This window comes from Rhincodon typus, chromosome 5, assembly GCF_021869965.1.
Source record: "Rhincodon typus isolate 14 chromosome 5, sRhiTyp1.1, whole genome shotgun sequence".
NCBI lineage: Eukaryota > Metazoa > Chordata > Chondrichthyes > Orectolobiformes > Rhincodontidae > Rhincodon > Rhincodon typus.
Window position 1 is genome coordinate 68857669 of NC_063336.1, and position 15893 is coordinate 68873561.

At 41.1% G+C, this 15893-nt stretch overlaps 1 protein-coding gene across 1 annotated transcript in view; it reads right to left on the reverse strand.

Annotated features, from left to right (window-relative positions):
- The window catches only part of LOC109922011 (fibronectin type III domain-containing protein 4-like), a 231350-nt gene that overhangs the window by 21784 nt on the left and 193673 nt on the right, over positions 1-15893 (reverse strand). The window contains exon 5 of the mRNA XM_048597173.1: positions 1528-1661. Coding sequence (XP_048453130.1) covers positions 1528-1661 — 134 coding nt within the window. The remainder of the gene's footprint in view (positions 1-1527; positions 1662-15893) is intronic.

The window sequence follows — 15893 nt, forward strand, 5'->3', positions numbered from 1 at the left end:
CACATGGAGGGAAAACTAAATGTGTCAGTGGAAGAAAGGATTAGAGCATAAAATTCAGTTAGAGGGAATGGTAAGAAGATTGGGTGGAATCTTGTATAAATCACGGTAGCAAGTCTTGTGGTCTATTCCTGTATTGTAACTTAAAAACATATGTGGGGTGTCCTTTATTTGGTTATTTTTATGCTCAATCTCTATTTCTATGGAAAAGAAAAACCTAACAATTTCTGAGAGATGTCTGATCAATAAGGCCAATCGTACATCTGGAAATGGAGCTGAAAATCAGAACTGTCATTGTACTGCATTCTAATTTGATTATCACCATGATTTTGATATTTCCTGGAAAGTCAAATCAAGAGACTGGACTACCTGATATTGTACACAGCTCCTTTGATGATATGGTGGATCTTCTAGTCCTACACCAGCAGAGGAAGTTGGCACTGCTGATGGCATCAACATGTGAATTGGAAGTTGTTGCTGATTTGTGTTACTGCATCAGATTCTAGGAACTCCACCCCTAACAGCATCCTTGGTCTAGATACATCACAACAGTTGAAGAAGTAGCTCATCATCTCAAGGGTAACAAGGGATAAGCAATAAATGCTGGCCCAATCAACAAACACCCACATCACATCAATTAGCTTAACAAAAAATTACACCTATGTGCACATGTACAGTGCCACTGATGCCCAGGGAACACTCTACTAATTTCACTGCACTTGCAGTTCAGCTTGCCACTCTATTCTCCCTCTTGATGCTGTGTCCTCGGTATTCTGTTTACTCACTCATCGATTGACTCTTCTCCTTTATTTGGCATCTGCAAAACCTTGCTCATCCACTCACCATTCTGCTTTCCCACTTCACTTGCCATCCTCAATGCCCTGCTTTCCCATTCCCCCTCTATTCGACCACTTCCCCAGCCCCTTGCTCCCACCTCTGCTTTCCCAATAACCACTTTGGTTTGCACATGACTCTCACAACACCCCGACATTCTCTGCCTCACCCGTGACCTTGCTTGCTAACTCCCTGCTTGCCCCTTTCCCACCTCCTCACAGCCTTCTTCCCACTTACTTACTTGCTCCTGGAGACTGTCAACACAGCATGGCATCACAGCAATGATTGGGACAGGGTCAATAAGGGGACAGATAATTATTGAGAGTAGTGAGCAAATCATGAACCCAGGATTTGAATTTGTTTCAAACATTTGAAAACACTAATTTTGTTGCTCATATTCTTTGATGTAGGCACCTCACTGTGGCATCCTTGGCAATGGCATCATTGGCAGTGCAACTGTATGGGTGGTGAGTGTATGCCCTGCAGTTGTGGTAGCAGCATACATAGTCCTTATGATATTATTCACACTTCAAATTTAAATTTGAATCCTTTAATGATTTTAATTTGCTTCGCTGGATTTTAAAAGATAATTACTTGTGTGTTCCATATGTGCTTTTTAAAATGGAATCAAATATATCAGTGAAAATAGATGGTATCCCTTGGAACATAATCTCACTGCCTGTTTGCATTACTTACCTTACTACGCATTAATCCACCAGTCGGATGCTCTGGCGTGCTGTGTTCTGATGAGGGCTTGGCCTTCTCCTTGTTATTATTTGAGTCGTTGTCTTTAATGATGTCGTACTGTCTGCAGAAGAGAGCTATAACAGCTGGAATACACCAAAGGAAAACATGTTCAGTGATATGCGAAAAAAAACATTCCTAACAATGCATGTCTGAAGATTAAAGGTTGGCTCTATCGAAAAAGTATGAGGATGGACAAATTGCACGATCTCCACCAACAATAATCACCAACTGTGTCCATGTGGGGAAAACACCCTTGAGGGTGGAACATTGCATTGCAGATAATGTCTACTAAATACAGCTACATTGTATAAGTGTGTAACCAATGCTTCTCAACTTAAAATCATGGCTCCCAATACCAAGAAAATAAATGTGCTTTGGAGGCTTAGAATAGAATCATGGAATCCCTACAGTGTGGAAACAGGCCATTTGGCCCAACAAGTCCACACTGCCCCTCTGAAGACCCATCCAGACCCATTCCCCTACCCCTACCCCTAATTTCCCCATGTCTAATCCACCTAACTGAAGCATCTCTGGACACTATGGGCAATCTAGCAAGGCCAATCCACCTACCCTGCACATCTTTGGACTGTGGGAAACTGGAGCACCTGGAGGAAACCCACACAGACATGGGGAGAATGTGCAAACTCCACACAGACAGTTGCCCAAGGCTGGAATTGAACCGAGGTCCCTGCTGCTGTGAGGCAGCAGTGCTAACCATTGAGCCACCATGCCACCCCATTGTATTTAACAATGACAGTGTTAAGTAACACACTTCAGTTCCTCTGTTCATGACTCCAACCAATGATTGAACATTAAATTTCTAAGTATAGCAGAAGGTATACAACATATGAACTTACAAATAAGAAGCAGAAACAAGCCACTTATCTCTCAAACCTGCTCCACCATTCATTAAGATCGTGGCTGATCTGATTACTCCACATTCCAGCCTTTCCCCAATAATCTTTCACCCCTTGATTGTCAAGGATCTACTTATCTCTGCCTCTAAAAAAGTACTGAAAGACCCTGTTTCCACCACCTTTTGAGGAACAGAGTTCCGAAAACACTCGACCAATGTTCATTCTAAACTGCACAGCTACTTAGCCGCTCCGAGGTTCTGTACATGCTGAACGATGTGCCGATGCATTGACTTCCAATCACGGAAGTCGCTGATGTGCATGGAACTCGGAGGACTGTACAAAAGAAAAAAAATGTAGAGGAAATTCAACCCTCTGTGGGAAGTGAATTTGTTTCATCTCAGTCTTAAATGAGTGACACCTAAAGCATAACCTCTCTACGATTCAATTTCCCTCGTAATAAGTGATAACATTCCATTAGCTTTACTAACTACCAGTTGTAATATACTAGCTTCTTGTCATTCATGCACAAGGACACCCACATCCATGTGCATCTCAGAGCCCTGCAATCTTTCATCAGTTACTTAATATGCTTTATAATTCTTCCTGTCAAAATAGACAATTTTACATTTTCCAACATTATATTCTGCTTTTTAGATATTTGCCCATTTTCTTAACCTCTCTGTATCCCTTAGCACCTCTTCTATCTTTGTGTCATAGCATAGTCAGCAACCCATACCTTTAGTTGTTTCATCAAAGTCCTTTTATAGATATTTTAAAAAGCTGAGGACCCAGTCGCACTTCTTTCTGTCTGTCTGCCTGCTTGTCCACCAGGCAATTTCATTAACCCTCTCTGATCCGATCTTGTATATTTTAAAGCTGTTGGTGTTTATTGTATGTGAAACATCTCAGAACAATATTGTAGTAAAATTGGTCTAAGAATAATTCATTATACAATGTATGTTCAAAAGCAATTGTTTCATCTGACATGACTGAAACCTCTCAGAGGATCACTCTGGGACGGGGATGTAATAAGGTCTGACACTCACCAAGCAGAAAAAATATGAGGTCTGTCAGTGAAAATTTGACAAGCTGGTTTTCTTCCCCCTTGTGGATGTAAGTGTTAGCAGATTGAAAAACTTTTCTTTGAACGAAAAATGTTATTGAATTGAATTACTGTTATGGAGATAATGGGGGGAGGCGATGGCCTAGTGGGATTATCACTGGACTGTTAATCCAGAGACCCACATAATGTTCTGGGGACCTGGGTCTGAATCCTGCCATGGCAGATGGTGGAATCTGAATTCAATAAATATCTGGAATTAAGAATCTAATGGTGACTGTGAATCCATGGTCAATTGTTGGGAAAAACCATCTGGTTCACTAATATCCTTTAGGGAAGGAACCTGCCATCCTTACCTGGTCTAGCCTACATGTGACTCCAGACCCACAGCAATGTGGTTGACTCTTAACTGCCCTCTGGGCAATTACAGATGGGCAATAAATGCTGAAATGCTGCCTAGCTAGTGATGCCCTCATCCCATGAATGAATTTTTAAAAAATCAGGTGTAACTGTGAGGAAGCTTCCATTATTGACATATGCCAGTGACTGAGTTTGTCTGTCTCATTTTAATGCCAAGGACAGTTGTAGATCTGTTGCACTTTGTGTGGAAGCTTACACAGTTCCTTTTGTTTGGGCTAATTAGATTGAAAAGGTTTTTGGGAATTAACCTTACTGTATTTCAGAACTTGGAAGACAAGAGGACAATGTAACTTATGGGAAAGGTTATAAATAATATAAATTGTTCAAGGAATAAGTGATAGAATCATGGCTACTTGCCAGAAATATGATTCTGGGATACTGTGATAAATGTGGGGATTTTTAGTCCAGATCAAAAGTTTCCATGTTTCTAATGATTTTTCTTTAATGTTTGATAGTGATGATGATTATTCTGGAGTTGGAATAATCCAAATGATTTTGGGCTCGAAACCTTGCAAAGTTTAAAGATTTGAGGATCATATTCCTGATACAATTCTCAAAAGGGAAAATTTGGAATTTCAAATTTGGATACTGCTACTTTGAAACAAATGGTCTGAGTTTAGTATAGTTGACTCAAAGTGTTAAAATGAAGAAAATGTGACAAAGTTTAGGTTGAGAAAGAACTTAAAAAAAATTTTGGAAAAATATGACATTAATCCAACATGCTTCAGACAACTGAGCTGGAAGAAAAATGCAGTGTTTGGAACAAAGTCTTGCTGTGCATTATTCAAAACAGCATTTTTAAAAAATATATAGAATGGCACAAGTGAGTGAATTGGAAATAGTTTTGCTCTACCCCCTTGAAAAAACAAAGAGAAATTAACTTTTCTTCAATAGCAAGTCAAAATTTAATGTCACTTGATTAGTGCATTCTGCCTCAACTGGAATGGAATTTTTACACCTTGTGTTGACCAGTGTTACAAAATTCTTGGTAACTGTAAGAATTCGATCAGGCATTTATAAAGAATTAGAATCTATGAAATAAATTAGGTTCATTTTGGATCAATGAAATGTTCTGAAAACAATAAAATATCTATACTCAGCTTTGATGGCTCCAGTGATAATGAGAAAAGATTTCTTTTGGGCAGAAATCAATAAAAATCTTGGAGAGAACCTGTCAGTCCAGTAAGTCCACCATTTAAATTTAGGATGATTTTGAGAATGAAAAGATGTAGCATAATATAAAAGGTTATTGTTGAGGAGAAAGAAGATATCATATAAGATAAAGAACACAAAAGCAACATTTGTCTTTTGTTTTTAAAGGTATTATTAATAATCTATTGGACTGCAATGTTTGTCTATGGCTTGTGAATGAGATAGGAAAGTAAATGGGTAGGATGTGTAAAACTGGATGATTAAATTGAATTGAATTAGCTTTATTGTCACATGTACTCAAATGAGTACAATGAAAGGTTTACAGTTGCTGCATTACAGTTCCATCTTAGGTACAAAGATACTTAAGATGAAATTCTTATGAAACAAAGAAAATAGAAAAGTAAAGGAATAAATACATTTTTTATTTCTTCATTTTTATAGGATGTGGGCGTTGCTGGTTGGCCAGCATTTATTGTTTGTCCCCAGTTGCCCTTGAGAAGGTGGTGGTGAGCTGCCTTCTTGAACTGCTGCAATCCACCTGCTTTGGGTTGACGCACAATGTCATTAGGGAAGGAATTCCAAGATTTTGATCCAGCAACAGTGAAGGAACAGCGGTATATTTCTCAGTCAGGATGGTGAATGGCTTGGAGGGGAACTTGGAGGTGGTGATGTTCCCATATATCTGCTACCCTTGTCCTTCTAGATGGAAGTGGTCATACATATGGAAGGTGCTGTCTGAGGATCTTTGGTGAATTTCTGTTGCTAATGAGCATCAGTGGTGGAGGGAATGGATGCTTGTGGATACAGTGCAAATTAAGTGGGCTGCTTTGTCCTGGATGGTGTCAAGTTTCTTCAGTGTGTTTGGGGCTGCACTTATCCAGGCAAGTGGGGAATATTCCATCACACTCCTGACTTGTGCCTTGTAGATCTTGGACAGGCTTTGGGGTGTCAGGAGTTGAGTTACTCTCGATGACTCTATTCCTAGTCTCTGATCTACTCTTGTAGCCACTACATACGTGTAGTGAGTCCAGCTGAGTTTCTGATCAATTATGTTTTCCAGGATGTTGATAGTGGGGTATTCAGTGCTGGTAACACCATTGAAAGTCAAGGGTTAGTAGTTAGATTGTTTCTTATTGGTGATGGCCATAGCTTGGCATTTGTGCGGCACGAATGTTACTTGCTACTTGTCAGCCCAAGCCTGGGTAGTGTCCAGATCTTGTTGCATTTGGACATGGGCTGCTTCAGTGTCTGAGGAGTTGGGAATGGTGTGGAATATTGTGTAATCATTGGTGAACATTCCCACTTCTGACCTTATGATGGAGGGAAGGTCATTGATGAAGCAGCTGAAGATGGATGGGCCTGGAACACTACCCTGAGGAACTTCTGCAGAGATGTCCTAGAGGTGAAATGGCTAACCTCCAACAACCACAAACATCTTCCAATGTGTCAGGTATGATTCCAACCACGGAGAGTTTTCCCCTGATACCCATTGATTCCAATTTCACTAGGGCTCCTTGATGCCACACTCGGTTGAAAGCAGCCTTGATGTCAAAGGCTGTCACTCTCACCTCACCTCTAGAATTCAGGTCTTTTGTCCATGTTTGAACCAAGGCTGTAATGAGGTCAGGAGCTGAGTGGCCCTGGCGGAACCCAAACTGGGGTGTCTCTGAGCAGGTTATTGCTGAGCAGGTGCTGCTTGATAGCACTGTTGATGACACCTTCCATCACTTTACTGATGATTGAAAGTAGACTGATGGAGCAGTAACTGGCCAGTCAGATTTGACTGGTTTTTATGTACAGGAATTACTTGGGCAATTTTCCCCATTGTTGGATAGATGCAAATGTTGTAACTGTACAGGAACAGCTTGGCTAGGGAAGCTGCAAGTTCTGGAGCACAAATCTTCCGTCTTATTGCTGGAATGTTGTCAGGGCCTGTGGCCTTTGCAGTATGCAATGTCTCCAACCGTTTCTTGATATCACATGGAGTGAATCGAGTTGGCTGAAGACTGGTATCTATAATGCTGGGGACCACTGGAGGAGGCTGAGATGGATCAACCATTCGGCACTTCTGGCTGAAGATTGCTGCGAAAGCTTCAGCTTTATCTTTTGCACTGATGTGCTGGGCTCTTCCATCATTGAGGATGGTGATATTTATGGAGCCTCCTCCTGCGGTGAGTTGTTTAATTGTCCATTCACAACTGGATGTGGCAGGACTGCAGAGTTTAGATCTGATCTGTTGGTTGTGGGAGATAGTAGGAACTGCAGATGCTGGAGAATCTGAGATAACAAGGTGTAGAGCTGGATGAACACAGCAGGCCAAGCAGCATCAGAGGAGCAGGAAGGCTGAAATTTTGGGCCTAGACCCCTCTTCAGACCCTTCCTGCTCCTCTGATGCTGCTTGGCTTGCTGTGTTCATCCAGCTCTACACCTTGTTATCTCTGTTGGTTGTGGGATTGCTTAGCTCTGTCAATTACTTGCTGCTTATGCTGTTTGGCATGAAAGTAGTTCTGTTTGGTAGCTTCAACAGGTTGACACTTCATCCTTGGGTATGTCTGGTGCTGCTCCTGGCATGCCCTCCTGCACTCTTCATTGAACCAGAGTTGATCCCCTGGCTTGATGGTAACGGCAGAGTGGGGGAATATGCAGGGTCATGAGACTACAGATCATGTAAAAAAAGGAAAGCAGATGGGAGCTGATGAGCCCCGGACAAGAGCCCACACACAGCCTGGTTACTCTACTGTCAACTTACACCAGGGAAAGCTGGAAAGTTGAGGAGTAAAAGACACCGCTAGAATGTTTTTTAGTGATGTTGCTGTGGTACTTTCTCAAAACAAAGGATAATCATTGGTGTGTGTACAGAGATCAGAAATTTAGCTGTTCAGGTGTCACCCACCTAAGAAGCTCCAATTCCAAATTGAACGGATAGCAATGTAGAATGTTCTTATGAAGAGGATGTGCTTTCATGGGTTCTTAACATTTGTTTGGAAACATTGATTGAATATGGAAGTAACAACCCTGTGTATCAACTTGGAGAATTGGAACAGGTATATCCTGCACCCACGAACTGTAAAAGGAAAATTCTGGAAGTGATGAAATTGGTATTTCACAGAAATGCCACATGAAGTGATATCAATCCGAATGGTCGTAGCTTCAGCCAAATGTGAGTCGCATTCTGTTTCTGCCAAAAAGAGAGCCAGATGCAGATCTTTTAATCATTTTGCTTCAGGTAAATGAGCAATTTAATAATAGCCAGTTGGTAGTAAAGAAACCTCTTGCCAATTACCATACACTCCACCAACACCAACTAATGAATCAGCTCTCTGTCATGTCCAACATCACTTTGAGTTTGCAGTGAGGGTGGCAAGGATACAAAATGTGTTCGGGGTGGGAGACCTCAATGTGCATCATCAAGATTGGCTCAACAGCACTACTACTATCCAAGCTTGTTGGATCCTAAAGGACATAGCTTATATAATGGGGCTGTGGAAGATGGTGGGGAAACACGAATAAATCTGTCCATGATAGTATCAACAAGAATGAACACCACACAGTGCTTTTGAGAGGAAATCCCATCTTCACATTGAGAATACCCTCCATTGTATTGTGTGGCACAGTAGTCATGCTAAATGAAATAGGTCTCAAACAGATCTAGTAACTCAAAACCAGGCATTCATGAGGTGCTGTGGGCCACTGAAGTTTGGAGTTACATGTTGACCAGACCAGATGAGGATAGTTTTCCTTCTCTAAAAGGCATTAGTAAATCAGATGGGTTTTTATGACAACTGGCAATGTTTTCACAGCCAGAATTAGACTTTTAATTCCAGATTCTTTTGAATTCTAATTGCACTAAATGGCATGGTGGGGTTCAAACCAGGGTCCCAGAATGTTACATGGGCCTTTGGATTACTAGTTCAGTGACACTGTACCTTCTCCTCCTTCTAGGTACCACCTGTGAGAGTACCTGGCTGGAGATCGCAAGGACATTGACAAATCTATTTAGAATGCTACAAGCTACCATGAACCCATTGTCAATTGTTGGAAAAGCTCATTGGGTTCACTAATGTCCTTTAGGGAAGGAATTTGTCATCTTTACATGTGACTTCGGACATGCAGCAATGTGGTTAACTCTTAATTGCTTGCTGGGAAATCAGGGATGGGTAATAAATGCCAGCCTAGCCAGATTTGTTCATGTCCCATGGGTAAATAAAAAAAAATGCTGGTGCGGAAGAATTGGGCCATTTAGAAAGACATTCAGTAGATGAGAGAAAACTACTTGTTGGGTTGCCATAGATACCAGTAGACTCAAGGCTGTGATTGAAATAAAAGGTAGAAAACCTGCATTAAGTTGAAAGTATTAAACTAGGCTGAAACTTTTGCATTTACGCGAAGCAATCCTAGTCAACTAGCCAAAGCTTCTACCCAGCATATAGTTGAATAAAATCTATAATAACTGTACTTTAGACTCAACTGTGGCTGTTTTAAACTACCACAACATTCTTGTATCCTCTATTGTGTTGAATTCATCTGTCACCTTCTGATTTCCATAATAAATTCCCCAAACTCACTTTTACTTTTGAAAGGACCAATGCTTACTTGTTTTTTTCTCTCCTTTTTAATATCTATAGGAACTCTTACTATATTTTTTTTAAATTTCTAGCTAGCTTTCACTAATTATATTCATCCTTATTAATCTTTTTGTCATTCTTTGCAGTATTTTCTATTCTGTTCAATCTTCTGAGCTGCCACCAATCTTTACAAAATAATGTGCTATTTCTTTAAGTTTGATATTATCTTTAACTTATTCATCAACCAGTGATGGCGAGTCCTCCCCTAGAAATATTTCTCTCTCATTTATCTATGTATTCTGAAATATTGTCTTAAAATGTCTGCCACTGCATCTCTATAAACCTATCCCCTAACCCTATTTGCTGGTTCACTTCAGCTACCTATGTTTATATATCTTCATAATAGCTCTTATTTAAGTTTAAAATACTATTCTTGGACACCCTTCTCTCTCCCTCAAATTGCATGTTAAATTCAAACATATTTATGCTATTTCTACCTTGGGGCATTTTCACTATGGGGTTATTAATTAATCTAATATGTTGCACGATACCAGGTTAGTAAAGCTTGCTTCTTGGCTCCAGGATTTGCTGCTCTAAGAAACTATTTTTAAAACATTCTATAAGATCTACATCTGCACTCCCTCTGCCTATTTTCCTTTTATCAATTTAATTGTACATTAAAATTCTTTACAAATATCCTTATACCTTCAGACAAGCTCCCATTATCTCTTTCATAATGCTCTACCCTACCATGTGGTTACACTCCCACAAGTGATTTGTAGCCTTTATCATTTCTCATCTCAATACAAACCACTTGTATATCCTAGTTAATACAGTGTGGAGCTGGAGGAACACAGCAGGTCAGGCAGTATCAGAGGAGCAGGAAAGTCGGCGTTCTGGGTTTACAACCTTCATCAGAACTGGTCTCACCAATGTAGAGGAGGCCATATCGGGAGCAACGGATATAGCAGACCAAGTCAGCGGATGTGCAGGTGAACCCCTGCTGGATATGAAAGGTTTGATTTGGGCCTTGATTGGAGGTGAGGGGGGAAGATATAGGGGCAGGTGTAGCACTTCCTGCAGTTGCAGGGAAAGGTGCTGGGTGTGTTGGGGTTGGTGGGGAGTGTGGAGCAGATGAGGGAGTTGCAGAGTGAGTGGTCCCTATGGAAGGAAGATAGGGGTGGGGAGGGAAATATCCCTTTGGTTGTAGGGTCAGATTGTAGGTGGTGGAGGTAGCGGAGGATGATATGCTGGATGAGGAGGTTGGTGGGGTGATATGTTAGGACCAGGGGGATTCTGTCTTTATTTTTGTTTGGGGGAAGGGGGTTTGAGGGTAGAAGTGTGGGAAGTGCAAGCAATATGGTTGAGGGCATTTTTTATCACTGGAGCGGGGAAGCTGCGGTCCTTGAAATAGGAGGACATCTGGGATGGCTGGGAGTGGAACGCTACATCTTGGGAGCAGATGCAGCAGAGGTGGAGGAATTGAGAGTAGTGGATCACATCCGCCAACTTGGTCTACTCTATCCATTCCTCCCGATGTGGCCTCCTTCACATCGGTGAGACCAAGCATAGACTCAGAGACCATTTTGTGGAGCATCTGCACTCTGTATGTGACAAATGACAACAGCTTCTGGTCGCCAACAATTTTAACTCCCCCTCCCACCCCCTGGGTGACATGTCCATTATGGGCCTCCTCCAGTGTCACAATAACATCACCCACAAACGAAGGAGCAACTCCTCATATTCTGCCTCGGGAGCCTACCGGCTTAACCATAGAATTCACCAGTTTTAAAGTCTCTCCACTCCTGGCCTCATCCCATTTCCAACCCTCCCTCTCTTCCCCGTCTCCTTGACCTGACACAACCTGTCTATATTCTCTCCCACCTACCCGCCCCACCCATCCCACTGACCAATCCCCACCACTTCCTACCTGCATCACCATCCCACCTAACTTCCCCAGCCCCACTCCTCCTCTTTCTATTTATTTCTGAGCTCCCTTCCCCTCCCCATTTCTGAAGAAGGGTCCCGACCCAAAACGTCAACTTTCCTGTTCCTCTGATGCTGCCTGTCTGCTGTGTTCCTCCAGCTCTGCACTGTATTGTCCCTTTCATTATATTTCCTTCCTTCTTTTCATCTATTTGCTTCTCTCTCTCTCTCTCTCACACACACACACACACACACACACACACACACACACACACAGTTTCTCTTTTTGGGGTGAGACGACAAATGGCAGAGTGGAGCGTTCATGAGAGGACCAACTAACAACTACAGGCTGTATTTTCCGATGTACCCTGTAGAAAACTGTGGCCTTCAGTGATTGCCTCCTCCACCACAGCTGTATTCTGTTGCCACTCACTGCTTTAGCATGTCATTCCTTATCATCTACCGAATAATTCCTCCCCTCCTAACATCTCTATAGTTCCATTAGCAAAGCAAAGATGGTAGATCATAGGCTTCCAAATTCTCACATCTAATGTATTTTCTACAATCAGCCTGTGTTTTTATTCAATTACTCATTTTCATTGTTCAAGAAAATATTTGATTATAATTAGGAAATAAAATGTGTTTGTTTTGCATTATCTGTGTGTGTTCTGAACCCATGAGCTTTAAATCTAGCTTTTGCTCCATAGTGGACATTTGAGAAAATACCCCACATATATGAATGACTACATGGATTATTTGTCCACCCTCAATGTCATAAACTTTGCCAGGCTCATCTTAGCATGTAGACTAGGATGTTGGACCAATGGGATGAAACAAAGAAACAACAGATGTTGAAAAGATTAAGCTTGGTATCATCAATGTAGCAGGCTTGTTGGTATTAACTAAATGTTATTGGACAATATTGATGAGGACAGCCTATGGATGAAGACATGAATGGAGACTAAGTAAATATTTTGAAAATCTGGAGGCACTTTGTGACAGAAGTGAGATTGGTAACGGTTTGCAAAGTATGCTTTATGAGGAGGAAGTTCATTACAGCAGTGTAGGTGGGGTGTGGAACAGGGTCAAAGGACAACATAAACCGTCATGATGATCAGGATAGGATTCTGTTATGCAGTCAGTGTCTTAGTGTTTTTGTTATGTGCTTGATATTTATCCCAAACTGGTTTCAAAGCAGAGAATACATTGCCAGATTGTACTAAGGCTTATTAACTGGAATTGGAAGTTTGACCTAAAAATTCCACCAAAGAATTTTTTGAGGCAGCAGAGGTGTGCAGCGGGATGCAAGAGCCATCTGTTACTTTAGTTACAAAGTTACTGAAGGGTTGGAATTTAGAGCGATAGACTTATGGTATTTGAACCAGCTGAGCATGGAAGTGTTAAACACAAAGACCAAAATGTTTCAATGAATCTCTTCAGCCCTGGGAAGTGGGCTCAGAACTAAGGCATACAGTTCAGTGCTTTGAAAGAGCCCTTGGCTTTGATAAAATGGAGTTGCAGTGCTGAATGTTGGCAACACTTTGTCAAAGTTTTGAGAGACTATTACCATTCTCATCCCTTCTACAGGCCTTGCCTAGGTCCAGAATATGACTTCAATCAGGGTGAGGTGAACAGAACACCAGTGATAATCCAGGAATATGATTCCCATTTCACCTTCCCGATGGCACCTTTAGAACTTAAGAAATTGGAGCAGGAATTGGTCATTCAGCCATTTGACATTGCTCCTACATTCAATAAGATCTGATCTGCTACTCTAACACCATTTTCCTGCATTATGTCCGTTGGTGTTCTTTTATGTGGAAATCTGTTCATCTTAGTCTGGAAAGTACTCAATGACTGATCCTTCATAGCTATCCACGCAGAGAATTCCAAAGATTTACTACACTCTGAGTGAAGAGGTTCAACACTCTCAGTGACCCAAAGCTTGCTATGAACATGGGGTAGGAATTAAATGGTATGGAGCACAATTCCCTGGATATCCACTTTTCTTTGCCAGAACTACCAAATTCTAACATAAACTAATTCCCTGCCTCACAGTTTTATTATATTTTGTCCCACTCTTACTGAATAATACCCAATTTCTGGATACCTCGAACAAAAACACTTCTTCATTTTATCCTAAATTCTTCCTTTGTTTGGCTGATGGGCCAATCAAAACCTGCTTCCATTTGGGGTACCTACTAGGAAAATTCTGCCTTGGTGAATTCATTTTGTTTTGCTCTTTATTTAAAGCAAAATACTTGACTGTCTAAGAGAGGGTTTAAGGAGAAAAAAATTGTCCTGTCACATTGACGAGATGCACTGTGACATATTTTAGCAGTACTTCAGGCATTGTATCTCTCTAAGAAATCAAAGAAGAGTTTCTGTCAGTAGTTGTAGTATGAAGCTCATCCCTTCCAGTGAATTCATATCAGACCCATTCAAGTACAATATTTATGTTGCTGGTTAAAGACTAATTAACCCGGTCACATTTCAATCAGAGGAATTGGCTGACAGCATCTCACATCAGAACATTCAATATTAATCACTTTGACGCCCTTTAATGAATTTGTTTTAAGCAGAGACACTTTTGAGCACATGGTTCTATATACTATAGGACAGATGGTGTACATTTCTCATCTTTGTGGAATCATGTTCAGTATATAGGTTCCACCACTACAATGATGCTCCTCCAGCCCTGGCCAATCACCATGTCCCAGTGGTACGAATCCATTACCAGTTGACTGTCTGGTCTCTACTGGGTGGTCTACCTATGATGAGGGTGGAGTCTAACTGCAGCAGTTTTCAGATGGATGTTTATACATTGCGGATCTCTTCATGCACAAACTCAGAAGGATTAAAACTAACTTGATAAATAGCTTAAATTTCCTACCTTGCCTGTCCTAGTTCCACTGAAACGTTACTACAGCAAATATGGAGAATTCTGGATTTCATTCATTATTAAAGAACATAATTTAGATTCAATTCCAGATTGTTTAGGTTCATAGTGCTTGTGCAACTGCTAAGAAAGTTATGTGTTCATGAGCTCCTTAAGCATGTACGAGTTTATGAATTAGTAATTCTATGACGACAGGAGTCCGTGTTGTGAGTTTAAGTACGTAAATTGGTGCATCTTATGGTATGTTCTATCTACCGATGCAGAGCACAATTTGCCTGTGTTCTGAATATGTGCTATTTCTGTCTCAAATTCAGCGTTGAGAATGCTGCTTCATAAAACCTACCTCATAACTTGGGTTAGTAATGTAATGTTTTACTGAGGGAATACTTAGGTTTTGTTTGCCAGTTCAGGTAGTTTAGAAGGACTATTAAAGTTTCCATGATACCTTTTGAAGAAGAGTATCATAGAATCTCTACAGTGTGGTAGCAGGCCATTCGGCCCATCAAGTCCACATCACCCCTCCGAAGTGCATCCCACACAGACCCCAACCCTATCCCTGTAACCTTGCATTTTCTCAAGGCTAATCCATCTAGCCTACACATCCATGGACACTATGGGCAATTTAGGATGGGCAATCCACCTAACCTGCACATCTTTGGACTGTGGAAGGAAACCGGAGCACCCAGAGGAAACCCACACAGACACGGGGAGAATGTACAAACTCCACACAGACAGTCGTCCAAGACTGGAATAAAACTTGGGTCTCTGGTAGTGTGAGGCAGCAATGCTAACCACTGTGCCACAAAAGCAACAAAACTAAGAAATTTGATAAAAGAAACATAACATCAATCTTTACAACAATAAAGATTTAACAACAATGTTAAGCAACTAAAAATACAGTAAGTCAACAAAATGAGTGTTTTACAAGGACATCAACATTCTGACAATGATCATCCAGGTCAGGATCATAATAAATTAGAGCATAGGAGGTTCAGGGATGACTTTATTGAGGTTTATATAATCATAAGGGGCATAGATAAGGTGAATAGCATGGGACTTTTCACTAGGGTGGGGGTTTAAAAATTAGGGGGCATATTTTTAGGGTGAGAGGAGAAAGATTTAAAAAGGACATGGGGGCAATGTTTTTACACAGAGTGGTTTATGTGTGGAATCAACTGCCAGAGAAAATGGAGATGTAGGTACAGTTACAGCATTTAAGACATGTTTGGATAAGTTCATGAACAGGAAAAGTTTGGAGATATATGTTTCAAGTGCAGGCAGGTGGAACTAGTTTATTTTGGGAACACGGTCGGCATGGATTGGTTGGACTGAAGGATCTGTTTCCATGCTTTATTACTCTAGGACTCTATATAAAATTGATAGAGTAACCACTATTTGCTGGCCCATCATGGATGCCCTTCACAATCATGATCATA